The 24,822-nt window shown below is 36.7% G+C and overlaps 4 protein-coding genes and 1 long non-coding RNA gene across 5 annotated transcripts in view; 3 read left to right on the plus strand and 2 right to left on the minus strand.

Moving 5' to 3' along the window:
- Positions 1 to 24,822, plus strand: part of mrm3a (mitochondrial rRNA methyltransferase 3a) — a 526,058-nt gene that overhangs the window by 153,159 nt on the left and 348,077 nt on the right. The window lies entirely within an intron of this gene.
- Positions 481 to 6,239, minus strand: ywhag2 (3-monooxygenase/tryptophan 5-monooxygenase activation protein, gamma polypeptide 2). Its single transcript, XM_084418337.1, has 2 exons — positions 5,992 to 6,239; positions 481 to 2,550 (listed from the first exon to the last, which is right to left on the minus strand). The coding sequence occupies exons 1-2, from the start codon at positions 6,076 to 6,078 to the stop codon at positions 1,894 to 1,896; spliced, it is 744 nt and encodes a 247-aa protein (XP_084274463.1). The 5' UTR covers positions 6,079 to 6,239; the 3' UTR covers positions 481 to 1,893.
- Positions 11,087 to 14,401, plus strand: LOC311297581 (RIMS-binding protein 2). The gene is made up of 5 exons (XM_084419935.1): positions 11,087 to 11,659; positions 11,806 to 11,968; positions 12,095 to 12,198; positions 13,033 to 13,104; positions 13,189 to 14,401. The coding sequence occupies exons 1-5, from the start codon at positions 11,453 to 11,455 to the stop codon at positions 13,252 to 13,254; spliced, it is 612 nt and encodes a 203-aa protein (XP_084276061.1). The 5' UTR covers positions 11,087 to 11,452; the 3' UTR covers positions 13,255 to 14,401.
- LOC311297582 lies at positions 13,189 to 14,854 on the minus strand. The gene is made up of 2 exons (XR_014628836.1): positions 14,583 to 14,854; positions 13,189 to 14,076 (listed from the first exon to the last, which is right to left on the minus strand). It is a non-coding gene; the product is annotated as an uncharacterized lncRNA (long non-coding RNA).
- Positions 20,504 to 24,803, plus strand: ca4b (carbonic anhydrase IV b). The gene is made up of 8 exons (XM_084419934.1): positions 20,504 to 20,603; positions 21,223 to 21,267; positions 21,451 to 21,615; positions 22,463 to 22,608; positions 22,696 to 22,788; positions 23,081 to 23,147; positions 23,624 to 23,787; positions 24,126 to 24,803. The coding sequence occupies exons 1-8, from the start codon at positions 20,546 to 20,548 to the stop codon at positions 24,300 to 24,302; spliced, it is 915 nt and encodes a 304-aa protein (XP_084276060.1). The 5' UTR covers positions 20,504 to 20,545; the 3' UTR covers positions 24,303 to 24,803.

Here is a 24,822-nt window from a genome sequence, read left to right on the forward strand (position 1 = left end):
GCGAGATCGTTTTTCTAATAATTAGTCATGCTGATAATGAATTCAAATGGAAATGACTAAAGGCATGCAGGTTTGTCATGTGACCTTCAAAGGAAGAAAGTCAGCCATATCTTCCCATAAAATCATTTTTAATGCATGCATACTCAAAAGCCAATAATATGGTCCTTATCAAGGCACATTCATACTGTATGTCAAGCACATTATTATATTTTTGAGAGGCGAGTCTGCAATGCAGTGCTGAACACTAATCATGGATAGAAGGTGCAATGCAGAGGAAAACCATTTGGTCTTCTTAAATTCAGTTGAGGATTCACCACGGTGTCTGAACCTGTTAAATAATTTACAAAAAAATGAGCACACATCGCAAATATTAATTAGACTTTGGTGTAATTCAGCATTTTGAGTAATTGTTCTGTTTTAAATAATAGAGGAACAATACACACAACCAGCATTGACATGATGCATCTATGACTACTTGAGTTTGTTTTTTTCTGTCTTTTTATTGTTATAATTATTTTGGCTCTTGTGCAACTGCTACATAGTTATTCACATTCAAGATATTGTCACTCAGGATACAGCTAAAAGGAAAAAAGAAAAGAAAAAGAAAAAAGAAATTGAAAGGAAAAAAGGCAAATAAATGATTTTAAAAATACTGCCAAAGACAATGTATGGTCCATGTTCTGAATCGGTCACGGAAACACTGATTCGGTAACTTCACTTGTTTAAACCACACGTTCAAAGTGCATAATATGACAAGAAGAGCACTCATATATTGTTCAGAGAGCAAAACATTGCTTAACAATGTCATGGTTACAATTTACCAAGAAAAACGCCGGTACATTTAAGTGATCAGTAGTGTTTTTCAAAAGTCAGCCTAGCTAAAGAAAAAAACATTCCATGTCACAACGGCAACGCCCATAACAGATCGATTTATTGTTAACAACCACAATTTTGGAATAGCAAATCAAAACTAAAACTGATCAATTATAAATAAACAATAAGAAGCCAGTTTACTCTTCAATTATAGGAATACATAACATCCAAGATATAAGTTAATAAAGTCAAGCTATTGTATAAATACATCACCAGCATGCACAATATTGAATCATTGATAGTATCGTTGTAATTATCTGACACTGACGAAACAGTATACTTGGCAAGTGCAAAAATAAATTAAACACAGAAGTAAACCACAAACTTTGAAGCTGCAATATTTTTCCTTTTTTTTTTTTCTTTTTTTTTTTAAATCCAGATCAGTCTCTGCCTTTTCCCCAAACTGTCCTTCAAAAAAGTCAATGGTTCCAGTAGTATCAGACTGATTATGATGATTATATGACAGTGACTGAACTTTATCTGTTTTGGTGCATTCAAAGAACACAATTTCATTCGCTGCACTTCCGTCTAATGGCTAATTGAATTTCCAGTTCAATCAATTGAGCGCAAACAAGATGATTCGAACAGATCAACTTGTGACTAATACTGGAACCATTTAATACTATCATTATCCTTCGAACACCACCTAACCCTCTTTTGAAATGCATTTCTACGACCCAAAACATAAATAAGCAGCATCCCTTTGAAATACATCAGTCCATATGCCAGTGTGAGGCTGCCATTCCCAACCAACAACGACCGCTTCCGGCTGATTGACTGACATTTCAGTGGTTTTGGCAAATGTCAAAGAGAACCAAGAAGAGGGAGGCCCATTCAACTATATATATTTCTGTATATATTCAAACTAGGACTTCAGCCCCCCCTTTACCACCCTTGATATTTTTTTCTTTTAACTCGTGGAAAAATAAAGAACTGCTGCTGCAGAGGAAACCATGGCAAAAGCTGCTGCCAAAGTCCACCAGCCATTTTTATGTATCTAGATAGAGAGACTGTCTACTTTTAATTGTTGCCCTCCCCAGCCTCATCGTCTTGCTGGTCACTCGTCCACAGTGTTAAGTTGTCTCGGAGGAGCTGCATGATGAGGGTTGAGTCTTTGTAGGAGTCCTCATTGAGGGTGTCGAGCTCAGCGATGGCGTCGTCGAAGGCTGTCTTGGCCAGATGACAGGCCTGCTCCGGAGCGTTCTGGATCTCGTAGTAGAAGACGGAGTAGTTGAGGGCCAATCCCAGCCGGATGGGGTGAGTGGGCTGCATGTGCTCTTTGCTGATCTCGTGAGCCTCGTTGTAGGCCTTCTCGGAGGATTCCACCACGGTGGAGCGCTTCTCGCCTGTGGCCACCTCGGCCAAGTAACGGTAATAGTCTCCCTTCATCTTCAGGTAGAAGACCTTGCTCTCGTGCTGGGTTTCGCTGCAGTTCTTGATCAGGAAGTTATCCAACAGGTTGAGCACGTCCTGGCACACGGCCTCCAGTTCCTTCTCAATCTTCTCGCGGTAGGCCCTCACCATCTCGATCTTCTTCTCGTTGCCATCCGCGGAGGTCTTCTGCTCGATGCTGGAGATGACCCTCCAGGACGAGCGACGAGCGCCTACCACGTTCTTGTAGGCGACCGACAACAGGTTCCTCTCTTCGTTGGACAAGGCCTCGTTCAGCTCGGTTACCTACGAAGGAGGCAAATAGAACGCCGTTTGAGAAAAGAGACGTAAAGCATCCAACAAGGTGATTACAGATATGCTTTCTTCATAAGTTGAGCAAATTTACATTAAAGTCGGCATGAAATCAAAATGGACAATTCTTGTTGTTTTTTAGGAATATTGCAGTGTTCATTATAAATGATATATCCGTATGGCTCTGTGATCAGTAGTAAATAGAAGCTGCTCCATCTGAAAGCACTGCGAGTTTAAGCCGCTTATAACGTGCATTTGAAAAAGCAACACGAGTCAAGCATCTTTCAAAACATGAGAAGCATTTATGAACCAACAAACAAAAGACATCATTTCATAAATCAAAGCATTTCAATCTTCTATTTATTCAGCTACAGCAATAGTATGATGCCCATAGGAATTTCCTAAAATGGCGCGTCTTGTCTACTTCTGCGGCGGAGCATTTTTGGTGTGTCCGAGTGAGTGCGCCCTCTAGCGCAAAATAATCGCAGCCTTTGCCAATTATTAAGCCCTAGTGCATACCGTTATTTAATTTTTTTCATGTGCTCTCCTAATTTTTTATCAAAATAACTTACTCTTGCAGCGACATCTCTTCTCTGATGACGTGTTTAATGGCACAAGAGCGATAAGGGAAAACCTGTCACTCACATGAGATTGACCAATAGCAAACCACAACCATCCAATGATCCTAACGATTCTCCTTTGACAAAATCAAGTCCTGCCCTACACTTTTTCTCATTCGAGAAACTGTTTCACATTGAACAAAACTTCAATTTCATGCCGACTTTAACATTAAAATGAATGTACAATGCTTAATTCTTTAGTTGCATAATAATAATATCCACACAGAGCTTCATCAGCTGGCTGAATGCATTGTGCAGCCATGAGCTCAAGTTATATGCCAAGTGCAGTTTCCATGGCAATAGTCTCATTTTGTACAGTAGTCCAACTCTATCTAGCGAGATGACGGAGCGCTAGCGCTACACAATGCACTAGAGGTGAAATCACTTCAGCTGAGAGTGGGGGCAGGGTGAGGATAGGGGGCATGGGCAGGGGCGGGAGGCGAAATGTTCCCACATACCCCTCAGGGCAGCTGCAGTGTAAGTTAACACGATCTCTGTGTGGCAGTTCATGTGTTATGGTGGCCTTCTCTCTGACCTTTCTCTTACCAAACTGGGACTAACATACTACGTATGTAAAACTAGGTTGATTCCATATTTTAACTCATTTCAACTACAGATCTACTTCTAGTCACAATGTCAGAACCTCTTTGTGGAGCACTAACATAATATCACATGTGTTTTCTATAACTATAATGATGAAGGAACTGTATGTGCAATTAAACACTTTTCAAAGGCCATGTGCCTCAGATCAAAGTTTCTGATTTTAGATTTCAGCTAAAATTATTCCCTCCGAGTACAAAGAGAATTGAATTCAAAGAAAAAGATCAGAGTAGAGAACAGGAACAGTGGTAGGACAGGAAGACGAGACTCATAACGAAACACAGGCAGGAGGATATGAAAGAGTTTTATTTAAAAAGAAAACAACAAACGTATAGCTATTTATGTCTGGGTACACAAGTTCTGCGCAACACAGATTTGGCATTCCTCTCAAAAACAGATAGTAACGGGTAGTTGTGGTGGGTGACGGGGTAACCTTGTTACCTTGGTAGCCGTGTTGAAATCAGATGCAATTTTTTACACATAAGGAAGCCGTTCACAAATTTTAAGTAAAAAGCCGGATGATCTTACTCAAATGTGAAGTTTTAAGCTCGGCCTATTGCTGCTCATCTCTTTGGCTGAATGCATCAAGATAATGGTAATGGAAGCCTGTGGGCACTTTCCCATCAGGTCTGTGGTGGCTAAATGGGCTTTTATCCATGGGACCAAAGTAACTAGAGTCAAACTGCTTTTAAATCTCCCCGACAGATCCATGAAGCTAAAATTTCCTGTCCGGTGTACAAAACAATCTTTGCAAGGATGGGAACCTTCCCTTTTAACAGTCATTTGGGATTTCGATCAAGGTAATATGGCGCTAAGAAAATATATCCATTTAAGCAAAATTGATCTGGCAGATCTTCGCAATCAATACACTTATTGTACATTTTGGTATTCAATTAAGACTTTATGTAAAAATTATTATTAATATAGATAGGTCGTAGAGTAAAAAGCGTTGAAGTAGACACATCTACATGTCATTTGTAATTAAGTCAAAGATGTATTGCCATGGGCAAGAAACATTCAATCACTCAAGAAATAAGAGAAGAGATGCTAGATGACACCCCTCCAGAAAAAAAGCATGATGTCAGCACTTGACAAAGTAGAAATGGAGGGGTCCTCCTCAATCTCCATAAACCTATGTAAGACTAGAGTCTCCTGAATGCCCTCACTCAGATGGGAATACAGTCAGGATGCTGACGTGAAGAAGTGTTAGAGCTTAAGATGCAGATGTTTGCTCCCCCCTCGAGAAGCCCTAAGGCCTTGAATGATTTCATTATGGAGCCCTGTACGCTTACCCCTAAAACACTGTTAAAAATTTCAGGAGAAATAATATTAACTAGAAATAAACACTATTGAAGAGATTCATTTCCTTTAATAGGCTAATATATAAATCTGTGGGTTTAGAACAAGAAGGAATCATGGACCTTACTGAATCATGGACCTTACTGCAATATGACAAGGATGGAAGATTCTGGAAGGAATGCTGCTGCCTCTAACGTTGGTTTAGAGGAAATATCTTAACAACTCCTATATGTAGAAAATGAATATGGGAAGACATAAGCAAATTATGAGAATGCGTGAGAAAAAAACAAAGGCATTTTGAATTTATATATGCTGATGATGGAAAATTAATTTCTAATGTAGCCTATTTATGACAATACACTAGGTAATGAACAGCAATGATAAAATGCCTATTTCTAGTGTAAATTCAAATACAACCCAACACTGCGTTTATGACCATGAATATGCATTATGTTACGAAGAGCAACGATTTAAAAAAGACTAAAGTGAAAAATAGGGATTTTCTTCTTTTTCTTTTCTTTTTTTTTTTTTTCATTAACTCTGAAAGCTATGTTGAAACAGATCTTTATACATTGTCATGTGTCGTCTCATTCATTTGAGTGTGGCTTCGGGTAAGACAGGAGGCACCGCCCAAGATCCAGACAGTCTACACCCGATCCACTGCACTCTCAATAATACAGCTCTGATTTATCATAGATCAACACCCCCCAAAATATTATACAACACCATATTAATGCATTTCGTTACATGCAACATTTTTCTGTCACTTCACCCATGTGGTCTTTCAACACCCTACCCCTTTTCCTCCAAATGCATCGAGCTTACAGTAGGCTATGCATAATACGACAATTATATCACCATATTATATTATAGAAATTATGTTATATTATAGAAATAAATTGAAAGAATGACTTACCGATTTCATGGCTGCTGCCATATCATCATATCTCTCTGCCTGTTCAGCCAGCCTGGCTTTTTGAACCAGCTGCTCGCGGTCAACCATGTTGGATGGTTATGGTTTGGACGATATAATTTGTTTTTGGGAAAGAATTGGTAATATTGTATGAGCTATGCGGTGTAATTGACTGAACGAGAGCTTGTCTGCAGCTGTTCCTCGCTATCTGCGCTCGTGCCGACGGGCCACCCTCGCCCCTCCTCAAGCGCTCGAGGGCTACGTCAGGGTTCTATAAACGTGGGAGCTATGGCAAGCTGCAACATCATTTCTAACAGTTGCTAAAACTAGCAACTATTGATATTTCTTTTTTTTAACTAGCAACTATTGTTATGTTACTAGCACATTTTTAATTATTAGTAAGCAATCCAACAGTGACTAGTATCTTTATGTATTAGGCTATACACACTGCTGTTCAAATGTTTGGGATCGGTAAGATTTTTTATGTTTTTAAAAGTAGGGGAGAGCAGGGGCGAAAGTACCATTTTTCAGAAAAACATAATTTGAAAAGATGATGTTTTAGACAGAGATATATTTTTGCTGTGGTCAGTCACTCACAAGTGTGGTCTATCAATACCAGGTGGTATTTTGTAAAAATGTAGAAGGACTTCAGTATAATTTCACTTTGAACTTAAGACTGCTCATGTTACTTTCGACCCCGTCAGTTGGGACGAAAGTAACACACAGGTGGGTCAAAAGTAACACAACAATATACAAGCTAGATTGTTTGTGTTACTCTTGTTTTTTTTGTTTTTTTTTATTAGCCTAAATATACCTGAGTATATGACCTTGTTAACATGTAACTGCAAACATATTTTGGCCTTTACATTTGCAAAAAATTGTTAATTTACATTTTCATTTTAAATTTCAGTTTCATCAATGTTTCAAATAACCCAACAGTACAAACTTGAATTGTTTAGAATATTTTTTTTATTGCCAATGTCAATCTATTTTATAAAATGTGTTTTCAACATGAACAATATGAAAATTAAATTAAATTACAATAATATAAATTCTCAACATAATGTAACAATAGTCATGTTTCCATCAATTTTTTATGCATAAATTTAAAATCTGCATTAAAACATCAGGATGGAAACCCTGCAAATACATAGGTGGAGGTGGAAAGCTATAAGGTATGGCTAAAACCTAAATGTGACTAAGGTAAATGGAATGGTGACAGAAATCAGCTGATTTAAATGTGAACACCCTCTCACAAACATCTGGCTGAATCAGACCTCTATCTGTCTTACTGACCCTCACTCTTGCCATGTTCTGTTGGTATAATATGACATAAACATGTTTTAATAAATGCTGCAACACAGAGAAAGTCACCACATTAGCAGCGCGACAAAAGAAACACTTGTTTTCACTATAGCGGGACAAAAGTAACAAGTGTTACTTTCGTCCCGACAGGAACTCCTGACGTTTAAACCCGATTTACTTTTATACTGAAAAACTCTAACAAGGCAAACTTCAGGATGTGTTACAGCACTTAATAACATGTAGATTGATCATTACTGTTTGACATGAAACGAAAAACACATCTTGTAATTAGAAAAAAAGTACCGCTTCAGTAATTTACTTATCGAACTCGAAAACTGCTTACTGGACCTAACTGCGGGAAACGACGACGAAACCACGTGATATTTGGCAGCTCCGTCAAGGGTTGCGTACTGAACGTGCTGTCATAGCTTGAAATGCTAATATAGTCAGGGCTCTGAGAAAATCGCTTTGTTACTTTCGTCCCGCGTTACTTTCGCCCCGGTTCTCCCCTAGTCTCTTATGCTCACCAAGGTATCATTGTTTGTTTGTTTTTTTTTGTTTTGTTTTTTAAACAGTAATATTGTGAAAAATTATTACAATTTAAAATAACTGTTTTCTATTCTAATATATTTTAAAATGTAATTTATTCCTGTAATCAATGCAAAGCTGAATTTTCACCATCATAAAGGCTGATTTATACTTCTGCGTTGGACCTACGCCCTGTGGGCTACGCTTTGGTTTTCATTTACCTCTGCATGGTTGGCCATGTTGACGCGCAATTACCATAGACAGTAAAAGAAATGGACACAGCGACCCCATAGACTTCAACGGAGAAAAGTGAAGCAAATTAGAAGCACTAACTTCCTGATGGCTGAGCGTACTGCGCAGACTCAAACTGAGCTTGACGACGTGGATGTGAAGTGAGCAGCCTGTCTGGCAGTTCTAAGTCTTCTAGTAGCTGTGCCAAGAGAAATCTGAATCATTCCCTTCCGAATCTTGCAGAGACGGAGAGCGTGAGTAGGAGCTGTCCATGAGGAGCAGGAGCAACTTTATGACTCTCTATGGGCTTCTCCCTTGACTTTATCGGACTTTATGCCTCCACGTCCCCCCGATTGACTGCGAGCTTCTCCTCCTGTCTATACGGTAATTTCCAGAGAGTCGCGTGGTTATGACGCAATCGTTAGCCTATTTTTACAAAAACTGCTTCTACGGGGCCATAACGTAAGATACAAGGTAATGGAGCCTTTTATACATTGTTGTGTATCTTTAGAAATAAACAATGGACAAATGGAGTCTTTAAACGCCTCAAATGTAAAGCTATTCGCTGTTAAAGTGACGCCAAAATGAATGGGAGTCAATGGAATGCTAACAGCAGGTGATGGCTTGTTAGCCAATGGCGGCCCCCGGGGATGATACGCTTTCCGGGTGCTGGATTACCCCCCTGGCAATTACACATGCAGAGGGAGCATGTGAAACCAGAGGGAGTGGTTATAGTAGACCAATCACAGCGCTTGCGGTCCGCATAGAATTGATGTTGTTACATTTTTGGAGAGGTGCAGGTCAGGGTACAACCTACGAAGTAGCTATGGCGTGAGTTCGATGCAGAAGTATAATTTGGACTTTACTCCAGTCTTCAGTGTCACATGATCCTTCAGAAATTCGAATATGCTGATTTGCTGCTCAAGAAACGTTTGTTACTATTATTACCAATGTTGAAAATGGTTATGTAAAAAAAAACAAAAAAAAAAACTTTTATTCAGCAAGGATGCATTAAATTGATCAAAATTGACAGTAAAGACATTTATAATGTTACAAAAGATTATATTTCAAATAAATGAAATAGAACTTTATTATTCACCAAAGAATCCTGGGGAATTGTCCACAACTGTTTTCAACATTGATAATAATAGTGAACTATGAATAATAGTTAACTATTAATTATTAATTACTAGTTAATAGTAATTAATAATTAACTATTACTAGTTAACTATTAATAAGTTTTTGAGCATCAAATCAGCATATTAGAATGATTTCTGAAGGATCATGTGACACTGAAGACTGGAGAAATGATGCTGAAAATTCAGCTTTGCATCACAGAAATATTATATATATATATTCAAAAAGAGAACAGTTATTTTACATTTTTAACCCTAACCCTTTTTAAATCAAATAAATGCAGCCTTCTTTTAAAAACATTAAACATCTTACAGACAGACAGACAGAAAGACAGAAAGATAGATAGATAGATAGATAGATAGATAGATAGATAGATAGATAGATAGATAGATAGATAGATAGATAGATAGATAGATAGATAGATAGATAGAAAGTTTAGTTTTAAAAGAATAAATGTTTAGATGGCTTGCCATATGGGTGCCTCACTCATGATGTAATAGTCCTTATATGGGAGTGAAGAGGCCACATATCAGCAGTGATGATGATGGCACATTAGAGGTCTTCTAAGAACAAATGCAATATGGGAGAATGAGTCACCCACTATTACCAATTCTAGCACCCCTCCTGTATGGAGTGGAGGATTTTGGGGATGACACAATTATGGTAACATTTAGGATAGTGTGTCTCATGTTTTGTCCATGCTCAGAAAGGTTATAGGTTACTAGACCAATGGAACAGACAAACAACTTGGTCTTTCATATGGGTCATTTTACAAGAACGGTGCAATGTGTATCCCTTATATAGGGGAGACTGGGGCTAGTTGTCATATGGGGAATTGGGCACAAAGTTTAACTTATATTTAATATTCTCTCTATGAATTCATTTATTTTACATTGTTCTCTATAGTAGGTAATTTGAAAGTATCACAGAAAATTCCAGAATAGAATAGAACAGAATAGTATATGGAAGTGTCAGTGAAATGGTTACAAATAGTAAATTCCAGAATAGAATAGAATAGAATAGAATAGAATAGAATAGAATAGAATAGAATAGAATAGAATAGAATAGAATAGAATATGGAAGTGTGAGGATCATGGTAATTACAAATAGGAAATTAGAGAAGAGAAGAGAAGAGAAGAGAAGAGAAGAGAAGAGAAGAGAAGAGAAGAGAAGAGAAGAGAAGAGAAGAGAAGAGAAGAGAAGAGAAGAGAAGAGAAGAGAAGAGAATATGGAAGTGTGAGGATTATGGTAATTACAAATAGGAAATCATAGAATAGAATAGAATAGAATAGAATAGAATAGAATAGAATAGAATAGAACAGAATAGAATGGAAGAGTCAGTGAAATGGTATTTACAAACAGGAAATTCCAGAATAGAATAGAATAGAATAGAATAGAATAGAATAGAATAGAATAGAATATGGAAGTCTCTGGAATATGGTCACTGCAAACAGGAAATTCCAGAACAGAATCGAATAGAATGGAGGGTCAAGAATATGGTCATTACAAACAGGAATTTCCTGAATAGAATAGAATATGGAATAGAATAGAATAGAATAGAATAGAATAGAATATGGAAATGGGAATGACAGCAGTATGCCAGTTACATATATGGAATTCTAGAATAGAATAGAATAGAATAGAATAGAATAGAATAGAATAGAATAGAATAGAATAGAATAGAATAGAATAAAATAGAATAGATGGAAGTCAAGTTATTTCCCCATGACCGTAGCACCTGGTTCATACAATATCACCACAATATTTTTTGGTTCTCCTTAGGTAAGCCCAAGCAAACCTTTTTTTGTTTACAAAGGATTGTCCTGAAAGGGTGAAAAGGACATGCTGGGTTACTTCTTTGGCGATAATGCGGTTAACAGCTAGCTCTACTTGGCACAGTTCAGAACGGATGGCTCAGCTAATCGGCAGGGCTGTGCGCAGCAGGACTGGGCCAAATCCACTGGCAGAGTGTTATTCCTTTTCCTTGTCCTTTCTCACCATGACGTGAAATTTGTTCATTCACTAAATAATTCTATAGACTATATCTTTAAAAAAATGGACTTGTCAGATGTCAGATTTGCATTTGGAGACGTTTCAGGTAAAACTGATCCATTTCATCCAAGAGGATTAGTCTCAGGCAGATTATCTTGGCTCCCTCTCTTAATGCTAAAGCTAGGGAGCATATGGGTGTTTGCTAACCACCTGTCTACCTACTGAGGGGACATCAGACAGACAGTCACAGGGATAGAGGAAGGAGGCTGCAATGATTGGGCTGGATGTTTATCTATATCCAGATGGTCTTAGGGTTGCTTCACCAGAAGATATAGAGAAGTGGGAATCAGAGAGGGAAATGTATGAGCCGAATGTGCGCCTCTTTGTGGCTCTGTTCTCATACAACCCTGCGGTGATGTCACCAAACCCTGAAACAATGGAGGAGGAACTGCCTTTTCAACAAGGACAGATCATTAAAGTAAAGATGATTTTTTTCTTCTTCTCAGTTGTTCTTTTATCTAATTCGCAATCAGTCTCAATGCATCATCTTCAGATCATTTGTGTTCTGCTTCGCTCATGGTGTGTTGGGAAGCTTCAGAGTCAGTGGGATATGTTCTCTTGTAGGTATATGGAGATAAAGACGCTGATGGCTTCTATAGTGGGGAGACTGGTGGTCGCTTTGGTTTTGTGCCAAGCAACATGGTATCTGAGATTCCTGTGGAAGACGGAGAGCTTAAATGTCATCTGTTCCAGCAGGGGTTTTTACCAGAGGAGACACCTTCTATAGGCAAGTATTTTTCGTCTTTCTTTTTTATTTGATAAAACTATCCACGCAATTAATACATTATTAAAAGTATTAAACTATTATGGATTTATTGATTGATTCATGGCTTCTTTGTACCATTAATATTAGCACCCAGTGATACTTCTAGTGTGGCGGATGGTGGGAAGGTCCACAGGATGGTGGCCATTTTTGATTATGACCCTTGGGAAAGTTCTCCAAACTTGGACATTGAGGTGATTAATAAATATGATAAAAATATAAATTTTTACATATCTCCATGTGCTCCAAATATAAATTTTACAGCTTTGTGTGTGTGTGTGGTTCCGGTAAACCCAACATTGGGGACAAAATGTCCCCACAAAGATGGCAATATCCTAAATTCATGTCCTTGTGGAGCCATTTTTTGGGCCCCACAGCTTATAAATATGAAATTGAAATTGAAAGTAAAAATGCAGAAAGTTTTCTGTGACGGGTAGGTTTAAGGGATAGATTATACAGTTTGTACAGTATGAAAATTATTATGTCTATATGGAAAGTCCCCATAAAACATGCGACCGAATGTGTGTGTGTGTGTGTGTGTGTGTGTGTGTGTGTGTGTGTGTATGATTTATATAAAAAAAAATACATTTATAAAATATTTTAATAATAGAAATGAATAATAAAATAAATAGTTAATAGTTAAAATATTTTGATTTTGAAAAAAAAATATCAATATAACAAGTCTGGAATATTATTTATGGTAAAACTTTAGTTTAGGGTCTGATTCTCTAGTTGCTTATTAGTATGTTTATTATAGGATATTGGCTGTTTATTAGTACTTATAAAGCACATATTAATCATATTCTACAAAAAGCAGTAATTAGGAGTTTATTGAGGCAAAAGTCATAATTAATAGTTAGTTAATAGTGAGAATTGGACCATAATCTAAAGTGTGACCTTATTTATTTATCAAATATATTATTATAACTTATATTATTTATAACTTATTTCATGAAATACCCCTTAAATGAATCTTAAAATATCAAATATAATTTTAAATCTGTGTATTTGGTTGTTTTGTTCTTTAGGATGAGCTTCCCTTTCGTGCTGGAGACATTATATATGTTTTTGGGGAAATGGACAGTGATGGATTTTATTTTGTAAGTATTACAACTCTGTCTATACCATGCATGCATTTTTTTGTAAAGATCATGAGTTAAAGAATGAATGTTTTATTGATCCAGGGGGATCTACATGGTTATCGAGGTCTTGTGCCATCAAACTTCTTGCAACCACTGCCTTGGGATTAAATGAAATGAGCAATCATAAATCGAGAACAGAAGAGTGACCTCAGATTGTGACTATAACCCACTTTACTGAATTCAGCTCCAACTCCATTCTTGCTTTTTGTTTTTCTGGTCATTTTTTATATAAAGTGTCTTTTTTCCTGTAATGTACTGTACATGACACTATATGCGCCCCCTTACTGCACTCGACCTCCTCTAGACATATTCACCAACTTTAGCTCAAGTACGTACATTAAAGGAAATTCATTTCTGTATAATACAAGAGCTTTTGGAAGCAGCTAGTGTATTATAGCCTTAAATAACTGATAATGGCAGTTTAATAATTATCCTTTTTTACTTTATAAGTAAGTGTGTCTTAAGCTATGATTTAAGCTATTTTTGTAATGTCATTCGTCTATGTGTTATTTGAACAACTCCGCACTGTTTTTCACACATATTTGCAGTTACTTCATTTCCCCATTTCGTAATTTATTCAATATACAAGTTAATGTGCATACATACAGATGAACACTTGAAAAAATTTAATAAAATAAAAAAACAGTCGCATTACAATCAGCCATGAAACACATTCGCAATAAATATTTCATAGATGGGACATTCATTTTCAGCATCTTTGGTGCTCCATCGCAGCCAACAGTACACTCATCCATAAAGTAGGAAACACTACACCGTGTAAAGACCTTTAGTAGTGCTGTCTACTTTATGAGTGACTGCACTGTACCTCTGAAGTTCCCGCCTCGTCTCTTCGTGGTCCAATCGTTACATTGCATGCTTCCTCTTATCTCCATGTGCTCCAAATGTTCATTTTACTGCTATTTGTCAAACCTGTAAGAAATGAAATCAAATGAATGTATTTAAATAAGTCAAATCATGTTTAAACATGGTTGGGTGTTCGGCTGCATCAACTTCATAGTTCATAGTGAGTCACTGTAAACCATAAAGGAGTTTAGAATAATGTTTATTGCCTGTATATAGTGCTATAGCAGGTAAAAATGCAATATTACATGTGAAATGAACTAATCTAAAAACAGTATCATGTATAATACATCCAGTTTTGCTGCGTATTAAGAATTGAATGTGAAGTCTGAACCTTTGAAATGGACTATTACATTTGCTAAACTACTTGTAAAAATAAATGTGTACAAAGATTAAAAAAATGGGTTTTATTTAAAAAAAATGTATTTTTATTTTAAATTTAAGTTGTAACAAATTCACTTAACTCTATTCACAATCACGTCGAGCAGTTTACCATCTTAGATAATTTAAGCCAAGTTTCTAAAAACGAATAAACTGTATTTTTATCCAATATAAACCGAAGAGCAGTGACTTACCAGTTCTCTGCCAACTTGATCCCGGAAACAACAGAGAAAAGAGAAAGAAGTTGTCGCCTTTTAACACTTTTTAGGCCACATGGTGCAAACCACAGGAAGAGGCCCTGCAGTTGCTGTCTTAAAGAAGCACAAATTCGCACGCCTATTGGACTACAGCGAGTTTCGTTCGAAGACAGACTCAAACTAATTCCTTTTAAGGGCATTTTAACTGATAAAAGTCAGATCAGAAATGACAGAATAAACCCTGTGGTCTTTAGCATATATCAAAATCACACAAAGACATAAAGAGGAAGTCTAGTAAACATGTGATCAGATTGCACCAGGCTTCCACATAGTCTGACTTTGCATCTTTAAAGCTACATTATTCCATTTTCAGCTTAAATAACAGCTGTGTTGGTCTATGAGAAAGTATCGTCAATGGAAGATGTGCACATGTTTTGTTTTAGTTATAATCAATAGTTTCACAATGGCTTAAATATATTAAGCATAATCTTGCTCGCAGCTCTTACTGAGGGGGAGGGGTGCTTGTGCAAAACCACACTGTTTCATCAGCATATTACATATAGCTTTGAGTGGAATATGAGGGTGCGATGATGTGTCATAAATGTCAAATGAGAGTTATTTAAAAAATATGGCTTGCTAATTTTACATTGCTTTACGGTAAGATGCTGATAAAAGTGAAACAGTTATAACCTGTTGAAATATTGCGCACGCAGTTAATCGAGCAGATATGAGACTATCGAATCATATGTAAATCAAAACGTAATACGAGTCACTCTTTCTTCGGTGTCATTTTCCTCAGATGCTCGAACTGAAAGACTCTTTGTCCCAGACTCCCCTGAGTACGTACTTTGATAAACAGGAGGCCACTCTCCAATTTCCCTGAACATGATGTACACGCGATGGACTTGGTTGTCTAGACAACCCAAACCTCAAACTCTCGTTTGACACGCACAGAAGGAAGTGGGGGATGTGCAGACACTTCTCTATGATGTACAATGTACCTAGTGTTGTAAAAACAATTTTTTTTTTTACAGACATCCCATGAAATGTAACCGAGCGATTCTTCAAATATGGCCGGTTTGGGCTATGTGGGCTTTTAGAATGTAAACACTGTACTTTTGACATTTGCACTAGTTTATTTAATTTGTTTAAAGGGTTAATTCACCCAAAAAAATACTCACCCTCATATTGTTCCAAACCCGTAAGACTTTTGTTCATCTTTGAAACACAAATGAGGATATTTTTTATGAAATCTGAGAGATTTTTGTCCCTCCATTGACAGCTACGCAACTATCACTTTGATGCTACAAAAAGTTCATAAAAGTTCATAAAGTTCATAAAGATCGTAAAATTGAATTGAGTGGTTTAGTAAAACAATTCTAAAGAGACTTGATCACTTTATATGATGAACAGATGGAATTTAAGCTTTTATTCGCACATAAACATTCATCAAGGAACACATAAGGTTTGGTAAACAGAAGCTCAAGCATGTTCGTTTGACGTGCGAGAAACAATGAGGTTCATTCATTCGCGTGTTACGCAGCACGTTTGAGCTTCAGCAAGAACCAATGATGTTCATTCTCGTGTTACGCAGCACGTTTGAGCTTTAGCAAGAACCAATGAGGTTCATTCGCGTGTTACGCAGCACGTTTGAGCTTCAGCAAGAACCAATGATGTTCATTCTCGTGTTACGCAGCACGTTTGAGCTTCAGCAAGAACCAATGAGGTTCATTCGCGTGTTACGCAGCACGTTTGAGCTTTAGCAAGAACCAATGAGGTTCATTCGCGTGTTACGCAGCACGTTTGAGCTTTAGCAAGAACCAATGAGGTTCATTCGCGTGTTACGAAACAAGTTTGAGCTTTAGCAAGAACCAATGAGGTTCATTCGCGTGTTACGCAGCACGTTTGAGCTTTAGCAAGAACCAATGAGGTTCATTCGCGTGTTACGAAACAAGTTTGAGCTTCAGTAAGAACCAATGATGTTCATTCTCGTGTTACGCAGCACGTTTGAGCTTTAGCAAGAACCAATGAGGTTCATTCGCGTGTTACGCAGCACGTTTGAGCTTCAGCAAGAACCAATGAGGTTCATTCGCGTGTTACGCAGCACGTTTGAGCTTCAGCAAGAACCAATGAGGTTCATTCGCGTGTTACGCAGCACGTTTGAGCTTCAGCAAGAACCAATGAGGTTCATTCGCGTGTTACGCAGCACGTTTGAGCTTCCACAAGAACCAATGAGGTTCATTCGCGTGTTACGCAGCACGTTTGAGCTTCAGCAAGAACCAATGATGTTCATTCTCGTGTTACGCAGCACGTTTGAGCTTCAGCAAGAACCAATGAGGTTCATTCTCGTGTTACGCAGCACGTTTGAGCTTTAGCAAGAACCAATGAGGTTCATTCGCGTGTTACGCAGCACGTTTGAGCTTCAGCAAGAACCAATGATGTTCATTCTCGTGTTACGCAGCACGTTTGAGCTTCAGCAAGAACCAATGAGGTTCATTCTCGTGTTACGCAGCACGTTTGAGCTTCAGCAAGAACCAATGAGGTTCATTCTCGTGTTACGCAGCACGTTTGAGCTTCAGCAAGAACCAATGAGGTTCATTCTCGTGTTACGCAGCACGTTTGAGCTTTAGCAAGAACCAATGAGGTTCATTCGCGTGTTACGCAGCACGTTTGAGCTTCCACAAGAACCAATGAGGTTCATTCGTGTGTTACGCAGCACGTTTGAGCTTCAGCAAGAACCAATGATGTTCATTCTCGTGTTACGCAGCACGTTTGAGCTTCAGCAAGAACCAATGAGGTTCATTCTCGTGTTACGCAGCACGTTTGAGCTTTAGCAAGAACCAATGAGGTTCATTCGCGTGTTACGCAGCACGTTTGAGCTTCAGCAAGAACCAATGATGTTCATTCTCGTGTTACGCAGCACGTTTGAGCTTCAGCAAGAACCAATGAGGTTCATTCTCGTGTTACGCAGCACGTTTGAGCTTCAGCAAGAACCAATGAGGTTCATTCTCGTGTTACGCAGCACGTTTGAGCTTCAGCAAGAACCAATGAGGTTCATTCTCGTGTTACGCAGCACGTTTGAGCTTCAGCAAGAACCAATGAGGTTCATTCTCGTGTTACGCAGCACGTTTGAGCTTCAGCAAGAACCAATGAGGTTCATTCTCGTGTTACGCAGCACGTTTGAGCTTCAGCAAGAACCAATGAGGTTCATTCTCGTGTTACGCAGCACGTTTGAGCTTCAGCAAGAACCAATGAGGTTCATTCTCGTGTTACGCAGCACGTTTGAGCTTCAGCAAGAACCAATGAGGTTCATTCGCGTGTTACGCAGCACGTTTGAGCTTCAGCAAGAACCAATGAGGTTCATTCTCGTGTTACGCAGCACGTTTGAGCTTCAGCAAGAACCAATGAGGTTCATTCGCGTGTTACGCAGCACGTTTGAGCTTCAGCAAGAACCAATGAGGTTCATTCTCGTGTTACGCAGCACGTTTGAGCTTCAGCAAGAACCAATGAGGTTCATTCGCGTGTTACGCAGCACGTTTGAGCTTCAGCAAGAACCAATGAGGTTCATTCTCGTGTTACGCAGCACGTTTGAGCTTCAGCAAGAACCAATGAGGTTGATTCTCGTGTTACGCAGCACGTTTGAGCTTCAGCAAGAACCAATGAAGTTTGTTCTCACTCTTCAAGCTTTCACTGATCAATATTTATATGTGAATAAAAGCCTAAATTAAATCTGTTCATCATAAAGCAATGTTTATGTTTCTTAAGAATTTGGACTAAACCGCTGAATTCATATGGATTAGTTTTACAATCTCTTGATGAACTTTTTGAAGCGTCAAAGTTGTGTAGCTGTCAATGGAGGGACAGAAATTTATCAGATTCAGCATTTCAGAGAAAACATTTTTGAACATTTTTGGGACAACTCCTTTGTATTGTAAACTGCTTGTTAATTTCATGGCTTGCAGTTATTCATCCAAAATATGCACAATTAAAAATATATTTTCCCAGTATTTGCATAAAATTGGAAAACATTACAGCTTGATTGGAAATTATGTATAATAAAAATATTCTTTTCACAAGTACCGTATCATTTTTTTTTCAGTTTCCTTACATATTCTCATATTTTATCTGAAGCTCTTCACTGACATGTTTGTCGCCTTGGTAAACAAATATACTGTTATACTTTAGTCACGCTAGTATAGTAGTATTTAAATAAAATATGTATAAAAATAAATTCTAAATATAAAAATATAGACCATTTATAAATATGAAAAAGGTTTTTATCATTATTTCACTTCTTGATTCTTCTTCAAATATAATAATTGATCTTTTTATGATGAAATGTTATTATATTTTATGATTTTACATCTGTGTCTGGGACAAGGGTAAAACAATAAAATATGTTTGACCTTATAAAATATGACCTTCATATAACAAAAAGAAAAGAGCTGTAATATGAAGATCTGTTAGTAATAAAAAGTAACACCCAAGACATGAAAGTGCTAAAAGCTGAAAAGACAGCCCACTATTCTAAGTGAGTGAGTGTGAGTGTGTGTGTGTGTGTGTGTGTGTGTGTGTGTGTGTGTCTGATACACTAGCATCAGAGCTTATGAAACCTGAAGGTTGAATCTAAAGGTCAAACCAGAGGTCGTTGTTTGCCTGTCTTTTATCAGACACATAAATCCATTATCATCTCCATCACAAACTTTATAGTGTTTTAGAGTTTTACAGCTGTTTCAATGCTTGTCCTGTAAAATGTATTCTCACTGTTCAAGCAGGAGACGTTGAACTTGAGCTTATACATCTATTTCTGTACAATACTGGATTAACTCCTGAAATAAACACCACGGTGTGGATAGCGTCTTTAAACTAACTACGTGAAAAGATGGGTATTATCCAGACAGGTTTAGATTAGGGTTAATTCAATTACCTTCTTTGCCTTAATATGTAAGACAAAATAAATGCCTTTATTGTGTCTTCATAACATTTTAGAGACATAAAAGTTACATTAAAGATTTCCCCCTTTTTTTAATGCAGAAATATCAACCAATGACTTCAGATATTTCAAATACGATCAACGTATTAATCAAGAAATTGCCATTAAAGTTCATTAAAAATTTGAACAGAAAACGTTTTGGTTACTCTTTATTTGTAAGGTTTCTGTGTTACATGTAGGCTACTATACGGGTTAGAGAGAGTCAGGAATAGGGGTTGGTTTAGGGTTAGTGTGCATAATTACAGTTATTACTACAGTAACTACATGTGGACACTGTAAAATAAAGTGTTACCAACTTTTACTTTCTTGTATTTTTTAAGTTAGAGTTGCGAGTCCGGAAAAAAGTTGAATGACCGCAGAGTGTCTATTTTATAATCACCACTAGATGGCGTAACTATGTAAATATCAGAGACTGGAACTGCCAATATGGGTTATGTTCTATTCAAAACAACCTTCTGTTACATTATGCTATATGTCCATGCATCAAAACTCTCATTAATACACTCTCAGAAGAAGAAAAAAAGGTCACTCTGTAAAAAGGTTCACATAGGTAACTTTAAGGTATAATATGCACTCACAACAGTTAATAAATGTAACATTCTTCTAGTGTTTTCGTTCATTTCATTTTACTGTTGTCATGTTTACTTACTGCTCCAAAAGTGTGCAACAACATTATCCATTAATCAGTGATAACTGATAATAACTGACAATAAGTGTTTTTTGAAAGTTTGTTATTGGTGGAGAACATCTTCATCAGATTAGCTACACTGAATTACCCATTAAATACAATACATTTTAATACAAATGAGTTTTATGGTCACCAGGTTTCGTGCTGTAAAACGTAAAAGGAGGGGACACCAAGATAGTGCTGCTATAAAATGCACCACTGATGAATCCCATCATAAAATACATTCTCTTTAGTTGGATTGATCTTTCAGGGGGATTTTTTTCAACTCAAATATTAAGGATGAACGTGCTCTATCCTTCCATTCTTTCTATTTTATGCAGGTTTGCTTCAAGTGCAGGTGGGTTAAATGATTTTTGTATATGTCATATCATTTATACAAACAGATTTAGCTACACTGTAAAAAAATTCTAACCTCCCCAACTCAAAATTTTCTAGTGACTGGTCACATCTAAATTTTTCAATTGGCGCAAGTGAAATTCTGTAAATTATCAAATTAAGTTTACAGAATTTCACTTGGGCCAATTGAAAAATTTAGATGCGATCAGTCACTAGAAAATTTTGAGTTGGGAAGGTTAGACATTTTTTACAGTGTACTGCTGAATTTAGGGACCTTTGAGTTCAACAATCCATCATTTTGGATTTTAGTTGTATTGGCTTTTAGTGAACATTTGTACTGTATGTGTTGGAAGGCCTGTCTATACAGCGCAGGCCAAATGAACTTTGTCTGAGTTAAAAGAAATATGCACCAATATTATCTATAATGGATAGTGTATCAAGATTTCTGGCAACAAGAGTTGCTGATGCGCATTAGACTAAATAAAATACAAATGTATTAACTGAATGACTGAATATAGACATTGGTCTGTATTCATATGTGCATAATCTATTACATGTGATTGTATTCCATTATTAATACATAAATTCGTTTAGAATGACTGAACTTTATTTTCTTTCAGAGTGGTGTTATCAGCAACAAGTAACATGCAACAACACGTGTGTAGGTGAGAACTGAGCCTTGCTCAATGTCATTTATTAAATTATAAAGAAAAAAAAATGTTTTTGACTGTATCTTTGATCAAATAAGTGCAGCATTGGTGAACATAAGAGACTTCTTTCAAAAACATTTTTAAGAAATCCAAACTTTTGAATGGCAATTATGATTTATGATCTTTTTTTATATGCAGGACCGGATGAATGGGCAACCGTTGCCGCAAACTGTGGAAATAGAAAACAGTCCCCCATTAACATTTTAACAAAGAATACTTCTGCAGATAGTCATCTGACCCCACTGCAGTTTACAGGCTATCAAGAGATGATCAATGGTGTTATTATAAACAATGGACACACAGGTAAGTTTTACTTAAAGGGATAGTTCACCCAAAAATTACAATTCTGTCATAATTTACTCGCCCTTGTTCCAAACCTGTACGAACACAGAAGAAGATATTTTGTCTTATCAGTTTCTTTCTTTCTTTCTTCTGTTGAACACAAAATATATTTTAAAGAATGTCGGTAACCAAACAGTTGATGAGCCCCATTTACAATTTTTTTTTGCATACTAGCAGTCAATGGCTACCGTCAACTGTTTGCTTACCGACATTCTTTAAAATATATTTTGTGTTCAACAGAAGAAAGAAACTCGTACAGGTTTGGAACAACTTGAGGGTGAGTAATTCATTTTTTATTTTTGGAAATTTCAGGCTATTTCATGAATACACTGTTAGAAAAATCTGTAGAAATTACAGTATTACTGGCAGCTACTTGCCAGTAACTTACTGTAGATTTAAATTGATGTTATTTACTGGCAACAATTTGTTCAAAATTAAATGAACATTAAACATTAACAAGTCTTTATCTTTACAGAATAAAACTAAAATAACAGCCTCATGCAAAGCATTCTGGGAACCAAAATCTGAAGGAAAAAAAACAGAAAAAGGTTGATGAAGATTTCTGGTTCCCAGAATGCTTTGCATTAGATTGTTATTTTATAGTTTTATTCTGTAAAGACAAAGACTTGTTAATGTTTAATGTTAATTTAACTTTGAACAAACTGTTGCCAGTAAATAGCATAAATTTAAATCTACTGTAAGTTACTGGCAAACAGCTGCATAACTACAGCAAATTGTTTACAGTGTAGCCTTTACACACATTATTTCACTTTATAAACACTTTTGTCATATATTTTTCCATCTTTAGTGCAAGTGAATCTGCCAAATAGAGCAACAATTAATGGGGCCAATTTAGGATTTACTTACAAAGCTCAGCAGCTTCACCTGCACTGGGGCAAGAACGGTGGACCTGGATCAGAACATACGATAGATGGAGAGAAATACCCTATGGAGGTATAACGCTTTTGAGACGGGTTTTATTCTTACACCTATTTGTAAATCGACAAGGAACTATAATCATGTATGATGTATTTTTAACAGCTGCACATTGTACATATAAGACAAAATTACACCTCTGTGGAACAAGCCATTGGCGACCCTTCTGGAGTGGCTGTTCTTGGATTTTTTTATGAGGTAAAACCACAGATGCATTGGTCCCACTTTAAATTAAGTGTTTGTTAAGCTAAATTAAGCATTGATACAATGCACTTGTTGTGTACATACATGTTTTCCCTAACCTTATCCATATCTCAATAGCAACCAAAGAACATGAACAGAATAAGTATACATTGAACCAGATTTTTTTTCTTTTTTTTTTATGAACTGTATACATGTGCATAGTATATAAAGTTAGACTGATGTGATCATAAATGTTTGTTATTTATAGCTAATAAAAGTATTTTATTGTGTCTTATTTTATCTGCAGGAATCAGAAAATGCCAATAATAAATATGAAGCCATCATAAATTCTCTGAAAAATATTACACACCCTGGTAAGATGGTTTACCTTCGAAGTTTAATATGTTGTTTATCGCTTCTTGATGAGGTCCTATATGTCACTCATGGACACAGGCTATCTATTCTCTAATACAGGAGACATGTATAATGTATTATTGCTCAGCAACCTGCTATATTTAGAGAGAAGAAGAGGAACTTCATGACAGTTTATAAATATATATCTTTGGTAACACTTTAGTTTAGGGTCTAATTCTCACTATTAACTTGTTGCTTGTTAGCATTAGGATATTGGATGTTTATAAGTAGGCCTACTTATAAAGCACATATTAATGCCTTATTCTGCATGACCATATTTTACATTCCTTAATCCTACCCAATACCTAAACTTAACAACTACCTACTAACTATTAATAAGCAGTAGCCTAATTAGGAGTTTATTGAGGCGTTTTTAATAGTTATAGTTAACAGTGAGAACTGGACCCTGTCTAAAGTGTGACCACATCTTTTTTAGGCACCAATGTAACACTTGGAGATGTATCATTGGACATGCTTATTCTCCCCCATGATAAATTGGAGAAGTACTATCGCTACCAGGGGTCTCTCACCACACCAGCCTGCTCTGAAGCTGTGGTCTGGACAATATTTGAGAAAGCGATACCACTCAGCAAAGAACAGGTAGTTTATTATATGCATCCACCTTACTTTGCGACGTAAGCTTTGTGAATCTTCGAGACTTCCAATTCATAAAAGATTATCTCCAAAAGATAAAAGTTATCTTCTTATAACTAGAAGAATAACATAGTGCCATAAACAGTCAGTTGGCAACATCAAGCAGCATACCGAGCTGTTTTGTACAGCTAGAATGAACAATAAGCGGATGACACTGGACGCCAGACACGTTCAATTTACAAATGTAAAAATAAGGTGGATAAACAAGTGAAATTTTAACACAGAATGAAAGAATACCATATGATACCATAATACACCATACAACCCTTATCTTTGTCTTGCAGCTTTCTGCATTTTCAAACTTGATGTTTTCTGATGGGACTGCCATGGTAAACACATACCGGCCCGTTCAGCCGCGGTATGGACGTGAAGTGTTTTATTCTAGGAGTTTTGTTTTTTGTGTTAGCACTGCCTTATTGATCAGCTCTGTTTTCACATCACTCTATGTTCTCACGGTCTGATTTATGGCTATGGTTTGGGGCTATTGCTCGAAACAAGTTTTTTTTTGGATAATTTCTTATTAATTCAAGACAAATCAAACTTTATTGTTGTTCAGCCATGTTCGGCTACTATTATCTAACATAAAATGAACCTAAAGCACATCCCACATCAACGGCCTTCTCGAATGTATGAAAATTATTTATACAAAAGTCACAATTGAACTGATATTGTTGAAAAAACTGTTGTATAAAAACAATATTTAGCTGTGTCTGTTATAAGAATGTAAAATATATATTGTCCTATTTTGAATCATATTTGTGGAAAGGATGTGCAAAAGGACATTGTTTGACATTACACTGCACATTAAATATACAGAGGACATAGAGAAACACAACTCTTAAAGCGGAGTGTTTTGGGGGATTTTTATGATTGTAAATACTGTATTCTTGCTTTTCTGGTAGTCCTAATTGTAAAACAATTAAAAAAAACATAAACCAACAAATAAATGGCCTTACTCACTCACTGGTAATTGTTTATTTC

The sequence above is a fragment of the Rutilus rutilus genome (assembly GCF_951802725.1).
Source record: "Rutilus rutilus genome assembly, chromosome: 9".
NCBI classification, from domain to species: Eukaryota; Metazoa; Chordata; class Actinopteri; order Cypriniformes; family Leuciscidae; genus Rutilus; species Rutilus rutilus.